Genomic DNA, 26,948 nt, shown 5'->3' with positions numbered 1-26,948 from the left:
GGCAAAGACCCGGCTTATCCGTTAATGAGCTCACCGGTTTCTTTGGGGCGTCAGGAAAAGGTCGTCTCTGCATTAGGGCTGTTGCAAGCCGGAGGTCGTTTCAGGACTAGGAGCAGGGAGTTGGGGGGGCGACACTTTTATCCTTGTCGTTCCAAACCTGTTCCTTTTCTTTGCAGTTTTTGCTTGACTGTGATGTTGCTTGCCTCTTTCTCTCCCCATCTCTGCCCCCCACCCGCTATGAAGTCCACATGTACATTTCATGTGGGCCTCTGTTTAAGTTCTGCATTCGCTGCAAAAATAGCAATGGAGGAGCGCCTACCTCCACGTCCAGACTCACCTTCCACCCCCTGAAGTTTCCCTTTCTCTGCCTCTATTGTCTGATTCCCTGCTTTTTACTTGCGTCTCAGGGAAGGTGAGGTGGTAAATTGGCAGCCCTGTTCCAGCCGCCTGGAATCGGCTGACCCTGTTTCTCTCTTCCGAGGGGCCTCGTGTCACAGACCGAATACGCCAGGCGGGGTTTGCTTTTGCAGGGGAACTGCCTGTCAAATGTTCCCACTGAAGTCCGGCTTGAGGAAGAAGCCGGCCTTTATTATCGGAGAGCGGCGTGACAGACGCTGAGCAAGCTGTGTCTTTTTTTGGAAGGGGGGGGGGTGTTTTGTGGCTATTGAAGCGCTCACCTTCATAGACGGAAGGCAAAGTTTTTCAAAAGGGAGGGGAGACGCAAAACAGGAAGACGATAAATCAAGAGATCTGGGCCACCTTTGCAGGTGATTGGCAGGCGGCCGCAATGTGAAATCTGGATCCGTTCTGTGGCTTGTCCTGCCGGCAGTGTGTTATGCAGATGACTCCGGGAGCTGCAAAATATAGGTGGCAGGCCTCAAAGCCTCTTCTGAACTGGCTATTGCTGGCTTTTAGCTTTTAACTCTCTAACTGCTGCATCGTTCATCTAGCATTCTGCTGCCATCATTTCGGGGGATGCAAGATAGCATCGAATTGCAACCACAGTGGGTTTGTCCTGCTGAACAAATGTTCACGGGGACCACAGAAGGGTTGGACATTTAGGAACACACCGAGGGCAGGATTCAACCTAACAAAGGACTTTTGAAATCGCACCCATCTTCTGTTGCAAAGTTAAGAATATTTTTAATTGGATCTCGTTCGATTCGCTAGCGCTTTATGCTGCTGAGCATAGACCTTTCTGTGTGACTGAGAAGTTGACAAGAAATGTTAAAAGTTTGTGGCAGGTCATCTTGGGCTTCCTGTTTGAGCTGTGCCGTTTGAGCTGTGGAGGCTTATCTGGGGAATTCAGATTAGCCTGGGCACTCCCACACACGCCAGCTGGGTGACCTTGGGCTAGTCACAGTTCCTCGGAGCTCTCTCAGCCCCACCTACCTCACAGGGTGTTTGTTGTGAGGAGGGAAGGGCAAGGAGATTGTAAGCCCCTTTGAGTCTCCTATAGGAGAGAAAGGGGGGATATAAATCCAAACTCTTCTTCTTCTTCCCTTCCCCCATCTAGACCCTGGTCGGGATGCATGGTCAACCGACGACTCGCAGTGCCGAGAAATCTTGGGAAAGACATTGATTTTTCATTGATTCTTTTGACAGGTCTGTACAGACCTGTGGGCCTGATTTCCTGTTGCCTGCTTGATATGTGTAAGAACTTGACTGACTGCGATCTTAGGTGCACGGCTACCAATACAAGGAGCAGTCGCAACCGAGCAGATTAGGGGTGTATTCTGTGGATTCGCCTGCCTGCCGGGCGTCTTCGGCTGGCCTGCCATTGGCAACGGACTTGTCCGAACAAAATGGCGAGCCTCGTGAGCTCAGAGCGGAAAACGGAAAGGTTAAAATCTCACACTCTTGGGGAACGGAGTATCTGGCCTCTTGGTGTTGTGCTCTCAGGTCTGGGGTTAGGCTGCTACCCCACGGAGGCTTTTGCGTAGTGTGTCTCTTTGGAATGCCTGCGCGGTCCGCTTGCTGCATTTTCCTCTGCTTTTGCTATGGTCTTTTGCAAACCTGGCTCGGAATGATATTTTAGGAAGGGTGACAGTCAAAGCGGTTGTGCGCGCTGCGAGGATGGAGAGACGCATGTTTTTGCAGGTCTGGCCCACGTCAATGCCAGGTAATTACGCTATTACTGTGGCTTAAAATCGGTAATTGACATATTGCTGTAGCTTAATAGTGTAATGATGAGACAATTACAGATGTAAATAAACTTTTCCAGTGGTACAGAATGGGGGGGGGTGGATGGCGGCTGCGGAGTGGGGGCGAGGAAAATGAGGGAATCGTCTCTTGGTGGATCCGCTGTTGCCACTGTGCGGGGAAGGAACACTGACAACCATCGTCATATGGATGCAGCCTGAATTTCGCAGTATGTACGAAGAAGGCTGTAGGCCACTGGTGGCGAACCTATGGCACGGGTGCCGGAGGTGGCACTCAGAGCCCTCTCTGTGGGCACGCGCAAACCTAGCATTAAACCTAAGAGCTAGTTTTGGGAAAGCAGTGTAGGTAACCCTGTTAAACCCCACTGATTTTCATGTGAAGAACTAAAGCATGATCCTTTACCTGGGAGTAAGCTCGGTTGTTGGCAATGGGGCTTGCTTGATTCACCCGTTGGAAGAGTTGCACGGTTGCTTCAAAGCAAAACCACCAACTACCACCAATCTTACTCCTGAGTAACGCAGGCCTTGGAGCCAACCATTTTTTCAAAACTAAAAACTCAGTATTCAGGTTAAATTGCCGTGTTGGCACTTTGCGATAAATGAGTGGGTTTTGGGTTGCAATTTGGGCACTCGGTCTCAAAAAGGTTCGCCATCACTGCTGTAGGCAGACCAGTGGCCCATTTGGACCTTTCATTGTTGTCTTTACCTGGCAAGTGGTTTCCAGAGTCTTGGCCACAGATTTTTGGCAGGCCTATTGCCTGAGATCTTTTGTTGGAAAGACCAGGAAACTTCTGCGTGCAAAATGTGGGCCATTGAGTTATGGTGTGTGCTCGGCATCAAGTCACAGCTGGTGCATGGAGATCCTGTCGGCTTTTCTGGGCAGGTGCTGTTCAGAGGTGATTTACCATTTCCTGCTTCCAGGTCACGATCCTGCTCGTCTCTGGGGGCTGCGCATCCAAATTCTGCCCAGGGCTGACCCTGTTTAGCTTCTGAGATCTGACGCGATCAGGCTAGCCTAGGGCTGTCCATGTCAGGGCGATCTACAGACTAGTCAGGGGGTGTCCCAGCTCTGGGGCTTGAAATGTTCATGGGCTGCAATTCCCATCAGCCCCTGCTGGCATGGCCTATTGGCTATGTCAGCAGGGGCTGATGGGAATTGTAGTCCATTTAGTCCATGAACATCTCGAGCCCCAGAGTTGGACACCCCTGGACTAAGACTGTGGAATCCCCCCCTCCTCCCATGCCTTAGTTTGCATGTGGACTTTCGGGTCATTTATAAGAAACTTTGCTGCCAACCCACACATCCCCCAGTAACATGTGACATCTACAGTTACCTCCAAGTAAGGGTGAATTGTTTGCAATTCTCAATTTTGTTGCAAATCTCAATTTTTTTTAGATGAAAAAAAAAATTAGATACTATTCCCCCAATGGGGAACGAAAGCGTCTTAACGAACATCTTTGAGGTGGATTATGCTGAGAAAGGAACTTACCCAAGGTCAGTTTCCATGACTGTGTGGGGATTTGAACCCACGTCACTTAGATCCTAGTGGCGAAACTTTGGCACTCCAGATGTTATGGATTACAATTCCCATCAGCCCCAATTGGCCATGCTGCCAGGGGCTGATGGGAATTGTAGTCCATAACATCTGGAGTGCCAAAGGTTCGCCACCACGGTCCTAGTCTGACACTGTGACCGTTCACCACCTATTCCCGCTAATTCGGGCAGACATGGCTGCTGTGATGGATAATGGCTCAATCTGCATGTGGTTGAAGATTCAAATGGAAGCAGGAAGATGGCAACCACAACAGCCACAATACTCAGTATATTGTGTAAAGTGGACTTTGCTGGGTGGTCCTAAAGGGCTGGCCTACACATAGGACAAATGGGATACAAATGGGAGCAGAAGTGGCGTAGGAGGTTAAGAGCTCGTGTATCTAATCTGGAGGAACCGGGTTTGATTCCCAGCTCTGCCGCCTGAGCTGTGGAGGCTTATCTGGGGAATTCGGATTAGCCTGTGCACTCCCACACACGCCAGCTGGGTGACCTTGGGCTAGTCACAGCTTCTCGGAGCTCTCTCAGCCCCACCCACCTCACAGGGTGTTTGTTGTGAGGGGGGAAGGGCAAGGAGATTGTAAGCCCCTTTGAGTCTCCTGCAGGAGAGAAAGGGGGGATATAAATCCAAACTCTTCTTCTTCTTCTTCTACTTTGTCCCAGGATTTCGTCCTGCACGGGGCATCTGCTCCCATCTCTCCAAGTATTCTTAGCACAAACGTCATAGGCAGGCTTAGCCAAATACACAAGCAGTACAATGTACATACATACATAAAACCTTTATTAGGCATAAAACGAATATAACAACCAGCATTATCCAGACAAAGCAGTACAATGTAAGCAGCAGTTTCAGAGAAGTGGCTAATCTGGGTGTGTGTGTGTGTCCCGTTCGGATGGTGGGTGCGGCAACCAAATCGCCTCCACAAGATGGCTGCCGCAGGAGGCGGAGCCAGCTCCGAAACAAATGCTGCTGCTTAACTTCAGTCACGCAGTGCAGATCTTTGTGCTGTGGTGGCAGCGAATGCCAAAGCATCAAAAAAATTTTTTTTACAAATCTGTGCAGCCAATCAGAAGATTGGCTGGGCAAAAGCTCTACCTGGCCCCACCCACTTCCTGAAAACATTTGGTGGGGGCCAGAAAAGGTCCCTGCAGGTGTCACGGTGCCCATCAGCGCCCCGTTGGGGATCTCTGATCTAAAAGGACATCTGGGTTTGTGCGTCACCGCCCTCTAAAACACTGCAAGGAATCCTGTGCCCTTTGGATCTTTCACCGCTGCCATTCGGATCGTGAACGCCAGAGTCCCAGGCAGAGTTACCTCTTTCTAAGCTGAATAAAGTCCGTGGGCTTAGAAGGGTATCCCTCTGTTTAGGCTTGGCCTGAGAATGCCTTGAGCCGTCTCTGGCCCGGGCTGACCGTTTGCGTCCAGGAGTTCCTGTTCTCCGAGGAGGGCAGAGATATCAGGGAAGTTTTGCAGCAAGGTTTAAACGCCATTCTTGAATCCATTTCAGGAAAACAGAGCTTGGCGGAAGGCATTTGTTTGTTCTGCTGCTGTTGTTGCGTTTGTTGTGTTTGCTTGCTATAACTTTACGTAAGTTCTCTTGCAAAAGGATCACGTTTGATCTGTGAGCTGGGGGGGGGCCGGGGCGGGGAGGTGGAGGTGAACTTCCTTCAGTCCTAAATGGCATCTTTGTTCACATATTGGTGTTGCTGTAACCAATACAGTGTAACCAATACAGTGGTTAGGATTAGCATGAAGAAACCCTAGCATGCCTGCAGAGAGCCAGCGTGGTATAGTGGTAAAGAGCGGTGAACTCTGACCTTGAGGACCAGGTTTGATTCCCTGTTCCTCCGCATGAAGCCTGCTGGGTGACCTTGGGCCAGTCGCAGTTCTCTCAGAACTCCCTCGGCTCCTACTTCAGCAGGTGTCTGTTGAGGGGAGAAGAAGGGAAGGAGTTTGTAAGCTGCTTTGATATTCCTTGGGTTGAGAAAAGCAAGGTATAACTCCAAATTTCCCCTCTACCTTCTCCTTGTCCACCTCCCCCTTCTCCTTGTGGCGTAGGAGGTTAAGAGCTCGTGTATCTAATCTGGAGGAACCAGGTTTGATTCCCAGCTCTGTCGCTTGAGCTGTGGAGGCTTATCTGGGGAATTCAGATTAGCCTGTACACTCCCACACACGCCAGCTGGGAGACCTTGGGCTAGTCACAGTTCTTCTGAGCTCTCTCAGCCCCACCAACCTCACAGGGTGTTTGTTGTGAGGGGGGAAGGGCAAGGAGATTGTAAGCCCCTTTGAGTCTCCTGCAGGAGAGAAAGGGGGGATATAAATCCAAAACTCTTCTTCTTCCTCCTTCTTCCTCTTCTTCTTTCTGTCTATCACAGGAGACTGTAATAATTAAATGGTCAGAAATGAACGAAGGGGGATGAGGGATCATCTATGCATGTTCACAAATGGTGGGCAATCTGGGATTGGGCTCCTGAAACCTGGCATATCTCTCGCTTCCATTTCCCTGGCTGCAGGAAAGAGACATAGTGACCTACCTTGCACGACTGTTGTGAAGATAAGGACATGTCTTTGTTATCCCGAGCTTGGGAGAGGACAGGCTATGGAGGAAAAAAAACCCACAACGTTGGCACTCACAGGTTTGGCAGGAGGCCCGTTTCCGCTTGGCTAGCATCTCGCCTTTCAGACGGCGTTCATAATCTAAAAGCAAAGCCCCTAGATTGGGAAGCTCCATAAATGGGAAGTGACATTTATAGATATTTGGTCATTACTTGGCAGGTGCGGGCCTTTCCTCTGCCATGGGAAATATTTCAAAACCCGCTTATTATGAGGGTGATGTTGCCGAGCCGTCGTGGTTTACTCCGTGTTGTTGTGTGTCGCTGGTCCCTCTGGGTCCGTTTGGCCGGCAGATTCAGAGTGTGGGACGCGCGGGGCCAACGGCTGCTCCTTCGCCTGCTGGACTTCGTTGCCTCCTCCTGGTTTTGCTTTGTTGCTCCTGTTGGGATCCACCATGTTTTCTGGCTCCTCCATCTTAAGACCAAAAGTAGTGGAGAAACAGGTCCACTGTGGGAAAAGCTAATTTGTGGTTCCTCTCTAGGGGTGACCATGAATTTCTTGTCTCTGCAGCTTCAGCCCACCCCTCACGCCTCCTCACCCACTGCTTTCCCCTCCTGGGAAACGAACCTGTGTGATTCTTCTGCGCCGTCCCCATAAAAATGCATAAAATAGATACGAATAGCGCGCCAACGGGGTATAAAAATCAAACGGGATGCGTAAACACGGCGAAACCACGAACGGAGAGCAAAGAGCAGACGCAGGTGACCAAACAGTTTTGCACCCGTGGGAATCAAGTGGGGAATATTTGCTTGCTCCCAACCGTCTCTCCTCCCCTGTTCATGAAACAAAAATATGTGATGTCGTCACACTCCATTTCCTTTGCCAGTTTTGTTGTCAGCCTAACATATTGGGCGTTGGGGGGGGGGGGGTAGGGGGATTTGTGTTTCCATTGTGTGGTTTCACATGTTTATTTTACAACTTCCAGTAAAAGGCGGAGGGGGGTAAGAGTGGATTGGTTGTTTCTGGCTAGCAACATTAGGGATGATGAAGAAGAAGAGTTTGGATTTATATCCCCCCTTTCTCTCCTATAGGAGACTCAAAGGGGCTTAAAATCTCCTTGCCCTTCCCCCCTCACAACAAACACCCTGTGAGGTGGGTGGGGCTGAGAGAGCTCCAAAGAGCTGCGACTAGCCCAAGGTCACCCAGCTGGCGTGTGTGGGAGTGCACAGGCTAATCTGAATTCCCCAGATAAGCCTCCACAGCAAAAGCGACAGAGCTGGGAATCAAACCCGGTTCCTCCAGATCAGAGTGCACCTGCTCTTAGCCACTACGCCACTGCTGCTCCTTGCTGCTCCCAATCTCCAGGTGGCAGCTGGAAATCTGCCGGGATTACAAGTTGATCTCCCGGCAACAGAGATCAATTCCCCGAACGAAAATGTTCTGGAGAGCAGAATTGATAACATTTGCCCCGTTTAAGCCCCTCCTTCCGCCATCCCCACCCCCAAATCTCCAGGTATTTCCCAACCCAGAGGTGGCAACTCTAAGTAACATCTAAGTCCAGCTAACTGAAATACCACCAGCCCTGGCTTGCTTCTAGTTGTGAACTTTGGGGGAGGCGAAGAAAAAGACCATCGTTGTGCCTGATACAGGAGGTTACCTGATAAGGAAAAGGTCAATTATTTTTTCCCTTCGGGCAGCTGCCCACAGAGGCCCCTTCCGCACATGCAAAATAATGCGTTTTCAAACCACTTTCACAACTGTTTGCGAGTGGATTTTGCCATTCCGCACAGCTTCAAAGAGCATTGAAAGCAGTTTGAAAGTGCATTATTCTACATGTGCGGAATAAGCCTGAGGCTCTCATGTGTCGTTACTCACCTGAGCCAAGCTTCTTGTTGTAAGTCAGCTGGGGTTTTTTTTTGGGGGGGGGGGAGCGTGTTCTCTAAAAAGAAGTTAACTCCTGTGACCCTGCCAAGCAGCGTAAGCGAATTAGACGAGAGATTATTCTTCTCATGTGCCGCTCTTGTTCCTAATTTCCCGCAATTAACGGCGATATTTTTGTGTGTGTGTTTCTCTTTCCCCCTTTCCCCCGTTCCGCCCCTCCAGTGTGCTGCTCTGGTTGGCGAAGACCAGCCTCTTTGCCCGGATCTCCCCGAACTTGACCTCTCTGAATTAGACGTGAACGACCTGGATGCAGACAGCTTCCTCGGCGGGCTCAAGTGGTACAGCGACCAATCAGAGATAATTTCCAACCAATACGCCAACGAGTCATCAAATATTTTTGAGGTAAGAAAAAGTTATTCGTCTCTAAGCCATTTTTTTTTAAAAAAAAAGGTGCGAACGAGCTTGGTCATCTCTGATCTCGGGTGATTACTTTTTGCGAGCCAAAATTGTTTTTTCCTGGCCTTATAGTCAGGACTAGGAAATTGAATCTGATTCTTTGGAGATAGATTCAGATTTTTACATACTGACTGTCTGGAGCAATGGGATAAAACAGAGGTCTTCAAACTATGGCCCTCCAGATGTTCAGAAACTACAATTCCCATCAGCCTCTGCCAGCATGGCCAAGTAGCAGGGCTGATGGGAGTGCTAGTTCGGTAGTTCCTGAACAACTATCTGGAGGCCATAGCCTCAGTATAGAACTGAACCCTAAGGATAAAAAAAAAATCAAATCACTTCTTGAAGGCGTATTAACCCAGCTTTTCAAAAGGCGATTGTCTCAAACTTGTCTGCAAAGGATTCGAAACATTTTTTTTTCCAATTTTCTGGTTTCAGAAATCCTGATCTGTTGCAGTAGGGTGTGTGTCATGGACAGAATTTAATCAATCGGGGATTAGTATGGCTGAATTCCTTCCCCAGCTCAAACTGTAGTTGAGTCTGCTAGTTATGAAAGTCCATTATGAACGAGGTTGTGCGGTGAAGGAAGTTTGAACACTCGGGATCGGCTTGTGTTTTGACTCGTGCATGTTCTCAAAGAGCTGCTTAGGAACTGTAAAAAGGTGTGGTCAGGCTTTCAGTGAAAACTTATCATGCGAGATCGCCGGGGACCAAACCCGTGGAGGTTGGTCTTTTGTGCGCTGTGTCATTTTAAGATCTTGAGTCAATTTCGATTCTCTGAAGTGGAGGACCCAATTTCTGGTGAAGTCTGAGGCTTTAACTGCCTGGCCAGGTGAATGCGGAAGTGTGAATTGAGGTCACTGGTTGAGAAGATATCTTACTAGCAGTAAAGCCCATTATATGAACTACCCTGTTTTCCCGAAAATAAGACATCCCCTGAAAATAAGACGTGGTGGAGGTTTTGCTGAAGTGCTAAATATAAAGCATCCCCTGAAAGTAAGATGTAGCAAAGTTGTTGTTTGGAAGCACGTTCGCCCGTCGAACAACAGAACCTACCAGAGCATGCAGCTGTATTAGGCCGGGAAAAATAAGACATCCCCTGAAAATAAGACATAGCGCATCTTTGGGAGCAAACATTAATATAAGACACTGTCTTATTTTCGGGGAAACACGGTAATACAACAGGCTCTAGAAAACTGTTGGTGGGTTATTGGCGCACACTGAGGGGGCCAACCCCTCCCGTCTTTCCTCCCCACTTGGTCCTGCAATGTACCACAAATAATGAAAACCATCCTAATTATTTGATGATTAAAAAAAAGCTTTCTTAAAGACCCCCCCTGCGCGTACTGCAACACAGTCTTCGCCTTAACTTTGCAAATGCAGATCCCCTCCCCAAGGGCACAGGCTCCCCTACCTTCGTAAGGGCTATAGCTTTTCACATTCTGCACCCGCGACCCCCCCCCCCCCACAGGTTTTCCTAACTTTGCAAAAGGGCTCGTCCGGCTCAGCTGTGACTTGACAGAGTTTGTCCCGTGTTCACAAGCAGGAAGTTCTGCAAAGTTCACCACCTGGTAGGGAGAAGCACACCATGAGGGGAGGAGGGGAGTATGCCTTCCTAAAGCAAGGGCTCCTGGGAAATGTAGTCCTTGCCCTTCCACGGAAGAGCCAGTCTGGGCAGTCCCGGTTGGCCGAGAACGCTACACTTCCAGCAGGCCTTCCTTTTTTCTGGAGTGGAAGGCATCAGGAACAAGGCGGATGTGCTCAATTGTATCGTAAGATTTTTTTTTAATTTGAATGAGGGAGAGCTTGAGATTGAGCAGCGGGAGCGATGTCCAAATTAGTGTTATTGACAGCAGTCTGACTTGCGGATCTGGGGTGCTGCTTCCAAATCTAGAGATTCCAGAAGAAACTTCCAGATCGCGGAAGGAATAGAAGGAATCTGTTTTCTGTTGATGGTAAAGTGGTCCTTTTAAGATCCCCAAAAGATCATGAGTCCTGTATAGACAAAGGGTATGAGGGAGACTATAACTAGCCACTGTGTTAATAAAAGCATATAGAGGGACAGCTGTGACTGCATTGACAGGAAGGCTGGTTTTACTGAGTCAGACCAGTAAAATACTTGTTGTTTAACTACTTGGTCCAGAAGTGGAAGGATTCTCCAGGAATTTTTCCAGCTACTTGGTTGGAATACTTTAAAAAAGTAAAGCGGGGCAGTAAAGCGCGATCTAGGTCAATTTTTGCAATAACTGCAACTGATTGTCATGTATTAAACAAATCACCCAGCTGTTAACCTGAGTTGTCCTGTTTTATTTAGGGAAAATCAGAGCGCCCTATTGAAAATAATGGTTTTTTTCTTTTGCAGAAGGACCAAAGAGCAAATAAGAGAGCTTGTCTTATGGGCTAATACTGAGGGATTGTGAAAGTTTACAAAACAAATTGCCCAAAAACTTGGTTTAATCAAGTGTTTGTGAGCAGAAATGATCTAAAAAGAAAAGAACAAGGAAATTTGGCATTTGGAGAGATAAATGAGGCTTTTTATACTTTCCAAGTTGCTTTGCTAGAATTGAATTCAGACAGGTGTTTTTTTTTTCATGTGTAAATATACGTCTGTGGTGGAAACTTCTTCCTTGTCAAAAAGAACATAGAAGACATGGAGGCAAAGGCATAATAAAGGAAGAATCTGTGGTAATGGTGAAATCTTTTGATTTTAAAGAGTGCATTATGGATGTGTTTGCCCCTTTGTGTTTCATACTACTGGCTGTTTGGGAGTAAGGTTTGAAAGAGTTTCTCTTCTAGGACTTTTACACAGTTTGATGGTAGTTCAGAGAAAAAGCAGATGAGGAGCAGCAGTGGCATAAGAGGTTAAGAGCACCGTGTGTATCTCTAATCTGGAGGAACGGGTTTGATTCCCAGCTCTGCCCGCCCTGAGAACTGTGGAGGATTAGCTGGGGAATTCAGATTAGCCTGTACACTCCCACACACGCCAGCTGGGTGACCTTGGGCTAGTCACAGCTTCTCGGAGCTCTCTCAGCCCCACCTACCTCACAGGGTGGGTGTTTGTTGTGAGGGAAGGGGCAAGAGATTGTAAGCCCGCTGAGTCTCTTGCAGGAGAAAGTGGGGATCCGTCAAATCCAAACTCCTCCTCCTCCTCTTCTTCTTCCTCTTCTTCTTCCTCTTCCTCTTCCTCTTCCTCTTCCTCTTCCTCTTCTTCTTCTTCTTCTTCTTCTTCTTCTTCTTCTTCTTCTTCTTCTTCTTCTTCTTCTTCTTCTTCTTCTTCTTCTTCTTTTTCTTCTTCTTCTTTTTCTTTTTCTTAGGCGTTAGCTGGCCCCAATCCAGCTGAGTAGATCCACACACTTCTCACTTGCTGGATGTGGAAGTCCGATGCAGCATGCATTCTGGTGCACGGTTGGGTCGGCCTGTACTGCTGCCGTCTGTTTGCATTCTGGAACAAGGCGCCATGTTCACAGTGCCTTTTAAAGCTGCAAATGGGGTTGGGCTACACAAGGAATTTGCAATGCCATGTAAAGCGGTGATGGGGAACCGTGGTTCTATTTTCAGAACCGACTCTCAGAAATTTTAGCAGAGCTGTAGGAAATGGGTTTAAGCGCCGCTTCGCTGAATGGAGGCTCTTCGGTGATCCAGGGACGAAGGGGAATCTCCGTGCCCGCAGTTTTCATTCTGTTCACTGTCTTTGTTGGCGTCTTCCCTTTCCTGCCACAGGGGTGGAAAGAGAAGGCCGTTGCTGCTTTCTGGACCTCAAATGTTGAAGAGCTGGCATTGTAGGCTTATTTCAGACTGTTTTTTCTAACAAACCTGAGTCAAGGGGGACGCTGAAGCGGAATGCCGTCGGGGGCCTGAGATAAAGCTATCTCGCTTTGCTCTGCGCTTTTGGCGACACTTGTTCCTAAAGGTAATGCTGTTTGGTACATTTATAAGTTCTTGTGATCTTTAACACCATCTGTTTCCAGGGGGTCGGGGTCTGTAAAGCTTGCACAAGAAGTTACGTGGCTATGGCTGAGAGGGGCTTTATCAGTCACCTGGGCTGTGTTTTGTGTAGGTCTTGGAACCCACATCAGAAATAGCGCAATGCTTCTAGATTGGCTGGGCTTGGAAGTCCCATTAATTGTAGTGAGCAGTGAGGCAGCAGTGGCAGGAGGGTTAAAGGCTTCATTAATGTCCAATCTGGAGGAACTGGGTTTGATTCCCAGCTCTGCCGCTTGAGCTGGGGAGGCTTATCTGGGGAATTCAGGATTGGCACAGCCTGGGCAATTTCCCACTTGCGCCAGCTTCTGGGTGACCCACTTCGTGTCACAGTCTTCTGTAGGAGCTCCTCTCAGCCCCACCTCACCTCTGGGGTGTTTGTTGTGAGGGGAAGGGCAAGAGAGGGTGTCATTGCCCCTTTGAGGTCTCTGCAGGAGAGAAAGGGGGGGATATAAATCAAACTCTTCTTCTTCTTCTAATTTCTGTAGTTCAGAGTCTGTTTCCAGGCTTCATACAAGGGGATACTAGAACTTAGAGTTGCCAGCTCTCTTACTTTAATGGCAACCCCATGCCACTGCTCAGCAGGGAGGAGGGGGAATGAAGGGGGGGATGCACTCATGATGTCACTTCTTGTCATGGTGTCACTTCCTGTGTTAACCCAGAAATGATACTAAGCTGCTTAACCTTTGTGAACCGGGATGGCGGGGTGGCGTGGCGTCGCGTGCACATCTTGGCGGCGGCCCAGCGCAACCTCAGGAGAAAGCGCACTGCCTTCTCAGGAACTGCTGCGGCAGCCCCAGAAGGCCCGTGCTTCTCTTTGACGCCTTGCGGCGAGCTGCCGCTTGCTGCCCAGAAGGCAGGTCGAGCCCAGTCGTCAGCCTCCCAAGGATCAATTGATGAAATAACCCGCGAAGGCGGACGTGGGACAAGATTGGGCTGAAGGTGGGACTGTCCCGCCAAAAGCAGGATGTCTGGTCAGCCTGCTTAAGTAGGATTGAGAAAAAACTTTGGTTTTACCATAGAGTTTCTACTCAGTGATAAGAGCAGTGTGACGAGGTGCTCCCTCGGCCTTCCTCAGCAGCTGCCAGCCCATTGACTGGCAACCTTGTGGAGCCACAAAGAGAATGGAGTCATTTCAGGTCTTCTTCCTAGAGTCGAGGCTGTGTACAGCTAAGAAACCATTTAGATGATCTAAGGAACCGTGTTGGTTTATATGCTGAAGGAACTCTACCTTTGCTGTGGAATCTCGGTGAATGCGTTCTTGGCTGATCATCTGGTTTTTATCTGTTGCTTAGTGAAACATTTATATCTTACCTTTCCTCATGATTCAAAGTGGCCTACAAGAATAGCTAGAAACGTTTTCAGGTGTTTTTTTTTTAAAAAAACACTAAAGTAGCAAACCCCACATCTTTCTTTATAAGGTGATGACCAAGTTTCTTGGGCCAGCTGTTGCCTCCTGAATTCTGAGGGTGTGCACAAAGTGTGCCCGGTGCTTCTCTGCATGAGTGCATTATGGGGGGAAATAGGGCATGTTGGATCAAGCTGTTCGTGATGATGAATCATCTCTGACAATCTGATTGCCAGGTTTGCTGGAAATGTAAACCACCCATCTGGCAGTGTGTGTGTGTATTATTATTGTTAGGGGGGGGGGTTGTGTTGGTTATTACAAAACCTATGGGAAGAGGAATGTGTGTGTTCTTGAATTAGAACAGAGTAAAGAAGAAGGAGAAACTATTTTCATGCTCTTGCTGAAATTCATCACAGCTACACTTTGTGGCGCATGAGCTGTGTTCACAATTCCCTGATTTGCAGTAATTCCAGCTTGCCACGAAATCTGTACTGGGGAAACTCAAACCAGAAAAGCAAATCAGAGTTTGAAAAAAGATCCCTTCTGGTTTTGGAGGCTGAAACTGTGGTTTGCAGAAGTTTCAAACTGTGGTTTGTGTTTCTGGTTCAGACATTAAGTATCGTTTCCCGGATTCAGATGATACTGTGAACTAATTGTAATAAGAGAGAGAAAGGGACTCTTTATCACAAAACCCTAAATATTCCTTCCAAAACACAGACACTCTCTGAGATGGTCTTTAAAAACAAAAACTTGGCTTCTGTTTGTTCGGTCAACAATCAATACATCCCAGATGTCAGACAGACACTGCAAAAGGAAAGTGGAGGAAAAATGAACTATGAATGCAAGGCTGTTAATTCTCTCCTGACTATTTAAATAGCTGGGGGAAGGGACGATGCAGGTCTGGAGTTTGTTGATGAGTATCATATCGCAATTTGATGTGATTTGAGCTGAGGAATACCCACCTTTTGTGACGGAGCTTCCATAACTATTTCTTGCTTCAACTTTTAGCCCAAGGTTGTGGGAAAGTTATGAGGTCTGCCAGCATGGCCCAAGTAGCAGGGCTGATGGGAATTGTAGTTCCTGAACATCTGGAGGGCCATAGTTTGAAGACCCCTGGGATAAAAAAATCAAATACTTCTGCGGGCGAACCCAGCTTTCTACAGGCTGCATTGTTCTCCAAACTTGTCTTCGCAAAGCGGATTCAAACATTTTTTTTTTCCAATTCTTCCTGGTTTCAGGAAATCCTGATCTGTTGCAGGTGATAGGGTGTGCTGCATGGACAGAATTTAATCAGAAATGCGGGGATTAGTATGGCTGAATTCCTTCCCCAGCTCAAACTGTAGTTGAGTCTGCTAGTTATGAAAGTCCATTATGAACGAGGTTGTGCGGTGAAGGAAGTTTGAACACTCGGGATCGGCTTGTGTTTTGACTCGTGCATGTTCTCAAAGAGCTGCTTAGGAACTGTAGTGCGGTGTGGTCAGGCCAGTGAAAACTTGTCATGCGAGATGCGGACCAAACCGTGCGGTTGGTCTTTTGTGTGCTGTGTCATTTTAAGATCTTGAGTCAATTTCGATTCTCTGAAGTGGAGGACCCAATTTCTGGTGAAGTCTGAGGCTTTAACTGCCTGGCCAGGTGAATGCGGAAGTGTGAATTGAGGTCACTGGTTGAGAAGATATCTTTCTAGCAGTAAAGCCCATTATATGAACTACCCTGTTTTCCCGAAAATAAGACATCCCCTGAAAATAAGACGTGGTGGAGGTTTTGCTGAAGTGCTAAATATAAAGCATCCCCTGAAAGTAAGATGTAGCAAAGTTGTTGTTTGGAAGCATGCCCGTCAAACAGAACACCAGAGCATGCAGCTGTGGAGCGGAAAAATAAGACATCCCCTGAAAATAAGACATAGCGCATCTTTGGGAGCAAACATTAATATAAGACACTGTCTTATTTTCGGGGAAACACAGTAATACAACAGCCTCTAGAAAACTGTTGGTGGGTTATTGGCGCACACTGAGGGGGCCAACCCCTCCCGTCTTTCCTCCCCACTTGGTCCTGCAATGTACCACAAATAATGAAAACCATCCTAATTATTTGATGATTAAAAAAAAGCTTTCTTAAAGACCCCACACGCATGCACGCACAGTCTTCCTTAACTTTGCAAATGCAGATCCCCCCTCCCCCAAGACACAGGCTCCCCTAACTTCGCAAAGGGCTCTCCTTTTTCAGATTCTGCACCCGCGACCCCCCCCCCCCCCACAGGTTTTCCTAACTTTGCAAAAGGGCTCGTCCGGCTCAGCTGTGACTTGACAGAGTTTGTCCCGTGTTCACAAGCAGGAAGTTCTGCAAAGTTCACCACCTGGTAGGGAGAAGCACACCATGAGGGGAGGAGGGGAGTATGCCTTCCTAAAGCAAGGGCTCCTGGGAAATGTAGTCCTTGCCCTTCCACGAGGAGCCGGAATCTGGGCAGTCCCGGATGGCCGAGAACTACACTTCCCAGCAGGCCTTCCTTTTTCTGGGTCGGCATCAGGAACAGGCTGCTCAATTGTATAGTAAGATTTTTAATTTGAATGAGGGAGAGCTTGAGATTGAGCAACGGGAACGTGTCAAATTAGTGTTATTGGCAGTCTGACTTGGATCTGGGGGTGCTGCTTCAAATCTAGAGATTCCAGGCGCTTCAGATGCGGAAGGAATAGAAGGAATCTGTTTTCTGTTGATGGCAAAGTGGTCCCTTTAAGATCCCCAAAAGATCATGAGTCCTGCATAGACAAAGGGTATGAGGGAGACTATAATAGCCACTGTGTAAAGCATATAGGGGACAGCTGTGACTGCATGACAGAGCTGGTTTTACTGGTCAGACCAGTAAAATACTTGTTGTTTGGCAATTCAGAAGTGGAAGGATTCTCAGGAATTTTCCAGCTGCGGTTGGAATACTTTAAAAAAGTAAAGCGGGGCAGTAAAGCGCGATCTAGGTCAATTTTTGCAATAACTGCAACTGATTGTCATGTATTAAACAAATCACCCAGCTGTTAACCTGAGTTGTCCTGTTTTATTTAGGGAAAATCAGAGCGCCCTATTGAAAATAATGGTTTTTTTCTTTTGCAGAAGGACCAAAGAGCAAATAAGAGAGCTTGTCTTATGGGCTAATACTGAGGGATTGTGAAAGTTTACAAAACAAATTGCCAAAACTGGTTTAATCAAGTGTTGTGAGCAGAAATGATCCTAAAGAAAAGAACAAGGAAATTTGGCATTTGGAGAGATCAATGAGGCCTTTTATACTTTCCCAGTTGCTTTGCTAGAATTGAATTCAGACAGGTGTTTTTTTTTTCATGTGTAAATATACGTCTGTGGTGGAAACTTCTTCCTTGTCAAAAAGAACATAGAAGACATGGAGCAAGGCATAATAGGAAGATCTGTGGTAATGGTGAAATCTTGATTTTAAAATTATGGTGTGTTTGCCCCCTTTGTGTTTCATACTACTGGCTGTTTGGGAGTAAGGTTTGAAAGAGTTTCTCTTCTAGGACTTTTACACAGTTTGATGGTAGTTCAGAGAAAAAGCAGATGAGGAGCAGCAGTGGCATAAGAGGTTAAGAGCTCGTGTATCTAATCTGGAGGAACCGGGTTTGATTCCCAGCTCTGCCGCCTGAGCTGTGGAGGCTTAGCTGGGGAATTCAGATTAGCCTGTGCACTCCCACACACGCCAGCTGGGTGACCTTGGGCTAGTCACAGCTTCTCGGAGCTCTCTCAGCCCCACCTACCTCACAGGGTGGGTGTTTGTTGTGAGGGGGGAAGGGCAAGGAGATTGTAAGCCCCTTTGAGTCTCTTGCAGGAGAGAAAGGGGGGATATAAATCCAAACTCCTCCTCCTCCTCTTCTTCTTCCTCTTCCTCTTCCTCTTCCTCTTCCTCTTCCTCTTCCTCTTCCTCTTCTTCTTCTTCTTCTTCTTCTTCTTCTTCTTCTTCTTCTTCTTCTTCTTCTTCTTCTTCTTCTTCTTCTTCTTCTTCTTCTTCTTCTTCTTCTTCTTCTTCTTCTTCTTAGCGTTATGGCCCCAATCCAGCTGAGTAGATCCACACACTTCTCACTTGCTGGATGTGGAAGTCCGATGCAGCATGCATTCTGGTGCACGGTTGGGTCGGCCTGTACTGCTGCCGTCTGTTTGCATTCTGGAACAAGGCGCCATGTTCACAGTGCCTTTTAAAGCTGCAAATGGGGTTGGGCTACACAAGGAATTTGCAATGCCATGTAAAGCGGTGATGGGGAACCGTGGTTCTATTTTCAGAACCGACTCTCAGAAATTTTAGCAGAGCTGTAGGAAATGGGTTTAAGCGCCGCTTCGCTGAATGGAGGCTCTTCGGTGATCCAGGGACGAAGGGGAATCTCCGTGCCCGCAGTTTTCATTCTGTTCACTGTCTTTGTTGGCGTCTTCCCTTTCCTGCCACAGGGGTGGAAAGAGAAGGCCGTTGCTGCTTTCTGGACCTCAAATGTTGAAATATGCTTATTTCAGACTGTTTTTCTAGCAAACCTGATCAGGGGCCTGAGAAGCGAATGCCCTCGGGGGCCTGAGATAAAACATCTCTGCGCTTTGCTTGTTTCTGTTCCTAAGGTAATGCTGTTTGGTAATAAGTTCTTGTGATCTTTACCATCTGTTTCCAGGCCGTCGGGGTCTCTAAAGCTTGCACAAGAAGTTACGTGGCTATGGCTGAGAGGGGCTTTATCAGTCACCTGGGCTGTGTTTTGTGTAGGTCTTGGAACCCACATCAGAAATAGCGCAATGCTTCTAGATTGGCTGGGCTTGGAAGTCCCATTAATTGTGAGCAGTGAGCAGCAGTGGCGTAGGAGGTTAAGAGCTCGTGTATCCAATCTGGAGGAACTGGGTTTGATTCCCAGCTCTGCCGCTTGAGCTGGGGAGGCTTATCTGGGGAATTCAGATTAGCCTGGGCATTCCCACACACGCCAGCTGGGTGACCTTGGGCTAGTCACAGCTTCTCGGAGCTCTCTCAGCCCCACCTACCTCACAGGGTGTTTGTTGTGAGGGGGGAAGGGCAAGGAGATTGTCAGCCCCTTTGAGTCTCCTGCAGGAGAGAAAGGGGGGATATAAATCCAAACTCTTCTTCTTCTTCTAATTTCTGTAGTTCAGAGTCTGTTTCCAGGCTTCATACAAGGGGATACTAGAACTTAGAGTTGCCAGCTCTCTTACTTTAATGGCAACCCCATGCCACTGCTCAGCAGGGAGGAGGGGGAATGAAGGGGGGGATGCACTCATGATGTCACTTCTTGTCATGGTGTCACTTCCTGTGTTAACCCAGAAATGATACTAAGCTGCTTAACCTTTGTGAACCGGGATGGGGGGTAGGCGGCCGTGCGTGCACATGCGCGCGCAGCCGCAGGAGCGCACTGCCTTCTGGGGCTTCTGCCGGCAACCCCCAGAAGGCCGTGCTTCTGCGGCCGCACGCGCGGGAGGCTGCCGCACTGCCTTGCGCCCCAGAAGGCAGTGCGTCAGCCTCCCAAAAATCGGGACAATTGAAATAACCCACGGGACGTGGGACAAATTGTTTGAAGGTGGGACTGTCCCGCCAAAAGCAGGATGTCTGGTCAGCCTGCTTAAGTAGGATTGAGAAAAAAACTTTTTTGGTTTTACCATAGAGTTTCTACTCAGTGATAGAGCAGTGTGACAGTGCTCCCCTCAGCCTCTCAGCAGCTGCCAGCCATTGACTGGCAACCTTATTGGAGCCACAAGAGAATGGTCATTTCAGGTCTTCTTCTAGGTCAGGCTGTGTACAGCTAAGAAACCATTTAGATGATCTAAGGAACCGTGTTGGTTTATATGCTGAAGGAACTCTACCTTTGCTGTGGAATCTCGGTGAATGCGTTCTTGGCTGATCATCTGGTTTTTATCTGTTACTTATTAAAACATTTATATCTTACCTTTCCTCATGATTCAAAGTGGCCTACAAGAATAGCTAGAAACGTTTTCAGGGTTTTTTTTTTAAAAAAAAACACTAAAGTAGCAAACCCCACATCTTTCTTTATAAGGTGATGACCAAGTTTCTTGGGCCAGCTGTTGCCTCCTGAATTCTGAGGGTGTGCACAAAGTGTGCCCGGTGCTTCTCTGCATGAGTGCATTATGGGGGGAAATAGGGCATGTTGGATCAAGCTGTTCGTGATGATGAATCATCTCTGACAATCTGATTGCCAGGTTTGCTGGAAATGTAAACCACCCATCTGGCAGTGTGTGTGTGTGTGTGTTGGGGGGGGGGTTGTGTTGGTGTACAAAACCTATGGGGAGAGGAATGTGTGTGTTCTTGAATTAGAACAGAGTAAAGAAGAAGGAGAAACTATTTTCATGCTCTTGCTGAAATTCATCACAGCTACACTTTGTGGCGCATGAGCTGTGTTCACAATTCCCTGATTTGCAGTAATTCCAGCTTGCCACGAAATCTGTACTGGGGAAACTCAAACCAGAAAAGCAAATCAGAGTTTGAAAAAGATCCCCCCTTCTGGTTTGGAGGCAAACTGTGGTTTGCAGAAGTTTCAAACTGTGGTTTGTGTTTCTGGTTCAGACATTAAGTATCGTTTCCCGGATTCAGATGATACTGTGAACTAATTGTAATAAGAGAGAGAAAGGGACTCTTTATCACAAAACCCTAAATATTCCTTCCAAAACACAGACACTCTCTGAGATGGTCTTTAAAAACAAAAACTTGGCTTCTGTTTGTTCGGTCAACAAGCAATACATCTCAGATGTCAGACAGACACTGCAAAAGGAAAGTGGAGGAAAAATGAACTATGAATGCAAGGCTGTTAATTCTCTCCTGACTATTTAAATAGCTGGGGGAAGGGACTTGGTCTGGAGTTTGTTGATGAGTATCATATCGCAATTTGATGTGATTTGAGCTGAGGCCACCTTTGTGACGCGGAGCTTCCGCAACCTTTATTCTTGCTTCAGCTTTTAGCCCAAGGTTGTGGGGAAAGTTATGAGGTTGTCGCCTCTAAGTTACCCCTGCAAAAGACAATTAAAAATTCAGGAACTCGTACTGAGATAAAACAAGTGAACCTCCGTGGTTGCTAAGGCGTTTTTGCTAAAAGTGTGTGTGTGTGTGTGTGTGTGTGTGTGTGTGTGTGTGTGTGTGTGTGTGTGTGTGTGTGTGTGAGAGAGAGAGAGAGAGAGAGAGAGAGAGAGAGAATAGGGCAGTGATGGCGAATCTTTTCGAGACCGAGTGCCCAAATTGCAACCAAAAACCCACTTAATTATTGCAAAGTGCCAACATGGCAATTTAACCTGAATACTAGGGTTTTAGTTTAGAAAAAACGGTTGGTTCCAAGGCGCGCATTACTCGGGAGTAAGCTTGGTGGTAGTCAGTGGCTTTGCTTTGAAGCAACCATGCAACTCTTCGAACGGGTGAATCATGACCCTAGGAGGGTTTACTCAGAAGCAAGCCCCATTGCCAGCAACTGAGCTTACACTCAGGTAAAGGATCACACTTTAGTTCTTCCCATGAAAATCAGTGGGGTTTAACAGTGCTTCCCCCCCCCCACATGACGCACTCTGCGCACACGTGCCCACAGAGAGGGCTCTGAGTGCCACCTCTGGCACCCGTGCCATAGGTTCGCCATCACTGGAATAGGGTCAGTAGTGTAATTTAGGGGGAAAGGTTACTTTTACTCCTAGCTGTGTTAGGAGTTGCCCTGGGCAGGGAAAATCGACTGACACATGTCAGCCGGGTAATCCTACTTGCTGTAAGGTCTTTGTGTGGATTACGGCTGAAACGAATCCCAAAGAAGCCCCATTATGCAGACTTCTGTTCTTTATATATCCTTGTTATCCCAATACATTGTCCGTTGCCGCCGTGAGTCCCTGTACATGTGTCGTTCCATCAAGTGATAGAGCGCTCATGTGACTCTGCCCTTCCAAATAGCAAGCTGGGAATCACATGTTTGAATTCTGTCTCTATGGGGGGGGCACCCAAAATAACTTCTCTTCGTGGTGAAAGCAGCAGTAGGAAGGAAGAGGCTGGAATAGAGATCCCCTCTCCCGGCATCCCAAATGTGCTGTTCATTAGCGATAGTGTCTGGCTTGCGAAGCATTCGCACGTGTGATCTTCCGAATTATAGCTCAGACGTGGACAATTTTCGAGCCGAGGGCTCTCAGTTTGGGTCAGCTAAGCATTCTGGGTTTCCCCAAGCTATTCTGAGGTTGCATTTGGGCTGTATCGATTTGCAAGTCGAATGTTATGTGTTTGCAGAATGCTAAACGCTTAGTTTTTTTGCCTGTCTTGAGTGCTTCAGCAGAGAAGAGTGGCATAGCGGAGGAAAAAATGCCGGAGACGGATCAGGATCAAACTCCCACTCAGCTGTCAGTCTTGCTGAGTGAGTTTACCCCGTTCCTCTCAGCCTACCCAATAGGGTTGCCACCTTCCTGGAGAAAAAGAATTCCTGGACCTTTAATAGACGCTCAATGGGATGTTATTTACCTCCACGCTGTGAAAAGCCTCAGCTGCCCGTCTATACTCATGAAGCATCTATTAATGGCACAGTTTATTTTTCTCCTGTTGGTGACCCCACCTCATAGGTTGGTATAATATTAATGGGATAGTCCCCAAGACGATAGAAATCCACAATCTGACGAATGTGAGATTTGAATCGTATTTGAATAGCACATGTGTTCAAAAGATTGACCGGTCACCGTTGGCAGTGCTGCATTTGCATTTTGTGAAATTGGGGACGTGCCAAGTCAAATTTCATTTCCCAGATTTTGTGAGGTTGTAACCTCCTCTTTTTAATATCTCTGTGCCGTCTTCTGGGCATGACATTTCTAATAACCTCGCTGACAAAACATTCCAGATGGTGTCTAAGGGCGAATTAGACCTGGCAGGGGTCGCGGAAGCTGCATCCACAGTCTGCGTAAAGGTAAATTGCAGTTGGGTGTGGAGCCGTAATTTGGATCGGGACCCCATAGGAAACAAAAGAGGGAATTAGCACATTCAAATCCCTTGGTTTTGCTAATTGAAATCAGTTCCAGTTGGGTCACTAGATTCCAGTAGGATTCCAGCCTCCAGGCAATGGGGCAGAATTCCCCTGGAATTACAGCAGACTGTAATGTCTGCAGAAATCCATTCCCCGGGAACAAGTTTTAAAATCTATTTATTAGATTTATCAGGCCACCCCTCCCCTTTCGGGCTTTGGGCAGTTTACAGATGGCATCTTCAAAGGGTGGACAGTATGGCATCATGCCCTTGAATCCAGTAGTTCCCAAGTTTCTTTGGGCTGCCGCCCCCTTAGCTCCCTGGCCACGTACCTACTGCCCCCTAACCTCCTCCTACACGCATACAAACACACACCTCGTTCTTGGTATTAGGTCTACTGCAAATTTAAAATAAGAGGGGGGAGGTGGTTCCCACAATTCTCTTTTCCTCTGAAAAAGTATTGTGCCTTGCAAAGCAGCGGTGATGGGGCACTTTGTCTTAGCTCCCTCCCTGCCCTTCCAGGGCTACACAGCAAGGAGCGTGCTGCTGCTGCAGCAAAAGAAATCTTGCCTTGAAAAGCAGGGCCACGGGGCTCTTTTCCCCCCCCCCCCCCCCCGATCTACACAGTGAGGAGAGCGCTGCTGCTTTTCCTTTAAAACTCTCTGGTTACCACACAGCAAGGACGGAAGGACAAGACCTTTTTCCTGCCAGCTGGCCCAGGAATCCCTGCGCTGGCCGCCTATTGCCCCAAAATTGTCTGCCGCCCTTTGTTGATGTTTTCACTGCCTCCAGTGGGATGGTACCACCAGTGGTGGGATCCAAACATTTTAGTAACAGGTTCTCATGGTGGTGGGATTCAAACTGTGGCGTGGCGCCAATGGGGCTGGGCGGGGCATGACGGGGTCGTGGCTGGGCATTCCGGGGGCGGGGCATTCCTGGGCGGGACTGTGGCAAGGACGCAGCCGCTGCGCCGGTCCTTGGGCGGGAAATGAATGCACGCAGGCGCAGGCTGCCACGCACGCCAGTGCACCTCCTGCTGGACTGCTTCAAGTTCTGCGCGCTACTGCTGAGAGGAGGGGCGTAACTAAGGCAAAAATCACGTGGCAAAATCACCCATTAGTAACCCCCTCTCGGCACACACAAATAATTAGTAACCTACTCTCGGGAACCTGTGAGAACCTGCTGGATCCCACCTCTGGGTACCGCCCACTTGGGGAATCCCTGTCTAATCCTTCCCAGGTGCTGAGAGGAAGTTCCAAAACACCAGGTGGAACTGCGCCACCCAGGAGAGCTCCCCCTGCTGGGCGGTCCCTTATCTGCACAACACCAATGTGGTGACTGCAACGGCTGCTCACGCATGCAGCATACAGGGGACGTTGCATCACACTCTTACCTGGCCTTCCTCCCAGTGTGGTAGTTACGGGAATAAAATGAAGGAGGCTGTAAACTGTTTTAGGTCCCCATCGGAGAGGAAAGTGGGGCGTACGTGTCTAAATAGGGAGCCTTTTTACAGTGCAAATTTAGTCTGTTGACCCTCCTATTGTGAGACACCAGTCGAGGGAAAGGACAGCCTAGAAATCAAAGCATAACATAAATTAAAAATATTAATCAACTGTAAATGATCTTGGGACCAGCATGCATGCTCCCATTTGAAGCTACCTGATATCTCTGATATCTCAAGAAGCCCAGCTTTGGGTACCCTGAGATTGGGGGGGGGGGGGACCCGAGGAAGGGTCTTTTTGGTCATGGCACCAAAATGTTGTAGTTCCCAACCCAGGGATAATTGTCTCACCCCCTCTGTCATTGCCTTCTGCCAGCAAGTGAAGACTTCTCTTGTGTCTGGTCACTGCCCCATTTTCCTGTTTCGTGCATTTAGTTGAATTATTGGTTTAATCATGATCTATGTATTTTGAAGCGGGTTTTACTGTTTTTGATCGTTCGCCGGCTCGGGGCCTGAGTTGTGGGGAAAGGCAACATTAAAAATATGTTTTAAATAAGCAAAATAAAACTCGTAATTTGCTTCCGCCCCTTCCACTTCTCACATTCCCTTGATCAAAATGTGGTCTTTTCCCTGAGTGATCCCAGGGCTGTGGAATTCCCTTTCTAGTAAATATGCTTCTGGTTTCCTTAATAATTAAGGGTCTTGCTACAGAATAGTTTCCGTTCTTGGGAAGTGAACCATTCAGCATGTGTATATATATGGATATCACAGTTGCCCACGGTCATGTGATATGCTCTGCTTGGAAAAAGACTGATAGAGAACCAGAGCCACTAAGTCAGGGGTGGGCAATTATTTTTTCCATGGGGCCGCATAAGAAACAGAAAATATTGTGGAGGGCCGGGCCAAAAGGCAGGAGGGCGAGGTGCTTTTGAAAGCCCCGCAGAAGCCGGCAGCCAAGGCAACCGGCTTCTGCGGGGCTTTCAAAGGCACCTCGCTCCCCAGCAAGGCAGGGGGGCAAGGCACTTTTGAAAGCCCCGCAGAAGCCGGCAGCCAAGGCAACCGGCTTCTGCAGGGCTTTCAAAGGCACCTCGCTCCCCAGCACGGCAGGGGGGCCAGTCAGCGTCATCCGGCGGGCCGGATGTGGCCCGTGGGCCGTATAATGCCCAGGTCTGCACTAAGTTGATCTTCCAGTACCTTGCTGCTGAATTTACTGTCCCTGTGTTTTGTTTTCAAATTAAGACTAGAGAGCCAGCATGGTATAGTGATTAAGAGGAGGTGGACTCTAATCAGCGCAGCAAAACCTTTATTAGGCATAAGTTAAAATCTCTACAAACAATAATTCTGTACATGAGTACAAAAATAGTCTAATATCCAGGTTGTAATAAAATATTATATATACAAAACATTGAACATATGATATATTGTTTAACGTCAGACAATTAAAATCCTTTTACATTAGGGAACGGCTCACGTTTGTCATTTTATTAAATCACATGTAAGCCCGTGTATTTGTAACTTATATGACTACCTAAGCTCAGGTTTTTGGTAAGATTTGTTGTTTATTACTTCTGCTAAGAAAGTTGCAACCTTAAGAGTTATTTCAGGGGACCGATCATTTAGTAAATAAGATACTATGTATGTTGCAGGTAGGCAAGGTTTTGTTTTAAGAAGCGGAGTAATATAAATACTACGTAGAGAAGAATAGAACGGACAGTTTAGAAGAATATGCTGGATTGAATGGTGGATTCTAATCTGGAGAACCGGGTTTGTTTCCCTGCTCCTCCACATGAACGGCGGACTCTTATCTGGTGAACCAGATGTGTTTCCTCACTCCCACATTCCTACTGGGTGATCTTGGACCATCCTTGGTTCTCTTAGGCCTCTCTCAGCCCCACCTGCCTCACACGGTGTCTGTTGTGTGGAGAGGAAGGGAAAAGAGTTTGTAAGTCATCTGGAGTCTTCTTACAGGAGAGAAAGGTTGGGTATCCAAACTCCTCCTCTTCCTCTTCTTCTTGAACTCTTGTATGAGAGATGTTGATACGTATAGTAGCCGCACAAGTCCAAGGATTTGTATTCAATGATGCTTGCCTAAGATCCTGATGACCCAAGTAGTAGATCTGCATAATGTACGGGGTATGTGTGCGTATGTGCTTTGCGGCTACTTCCAAAATATCGCAAGTGAACAAAATAAGGTTGGGATGCTCAATTAAAAAAAATATCTTAAATTTCCCTCACAGAAAGTACTGCGTTGGAGGGAAGAATGTTAGATTAGATATAAAAATAGGAGCAGGCATTAAAATACTTGAGTTCTCCTATATTGCCGTCAGTCAGATGTTTGTGTTGTAGGCTTGCTGCAGCTTGAGTCTAAACAGCCAACGTAAGTTCAGCAAAATGTCCCGCGCTTGTCCATCATTTTAAAAACACAAAAGGATACATCGTAGAATGCAGCAGGCAATAAAATACTCCAAAAAAAAAAATGCAAATTGTCCGGAATCCAAATATGTCATTTTAAGCTGCCAGATCAACGTTGAAAGGCAATTCCTGGCTCCTGTGAATTGCGAAATATGGCAGAAAGCGCCAAAGGGGCCTGGCAGCTCACTTTCACTAAAACAAACGCATT

At 47.6% G+C, this 26,948-nt stretch overlaps 1 protein-coding gene across 2 annotated transcripts in view; it reads left to right on the top strand.

The window, feature by feature from the left end:
* PPARGC1A (PPARG coactivator 1 alpha) overlaps window positions 1-26,948 on the top strand; it is an 854,414-nt gene that overhangs the window by 692,679 nt on the left and 134,787 nt on the right. For both annotated transcript variants that reach the window (XM_048509097.1, XM_048509096.1), the window contains one exon: window positions 8,372-8,551. In XM_048509097.1, coding sequence (XP_048365054.1) covers window positions 8,372-8,551 — 180 coding nt within the window. The remainder of the gene's footprint in view (window positions 1-8,371; window positions 8,552-26,948) is intronic.

The sequence above is a fragment of the Sphaerodactylus townsendi genome, linkage group LG10 (assembly GCF_021028975.2).
Source record: "Sphaerodactylus townsendi isolate TG3544 linkage group LG10, MPM_Stown_v2.3, whole genome shotgun sequence".
In the NCBI taxonomy this organism is placed as follows: Eukaryota; Metazoa; Chordata; class Lepidosauria; order Squamata; family Sphaerodactylidae; genus Sphaerodactylus; species Sphaerodactylus townsendi.
The sequence above is the reverse complement of the archived record's forward strand: the minus strand, read 5'-3'. Positions and strand labels throughout refer to the sequence as shown.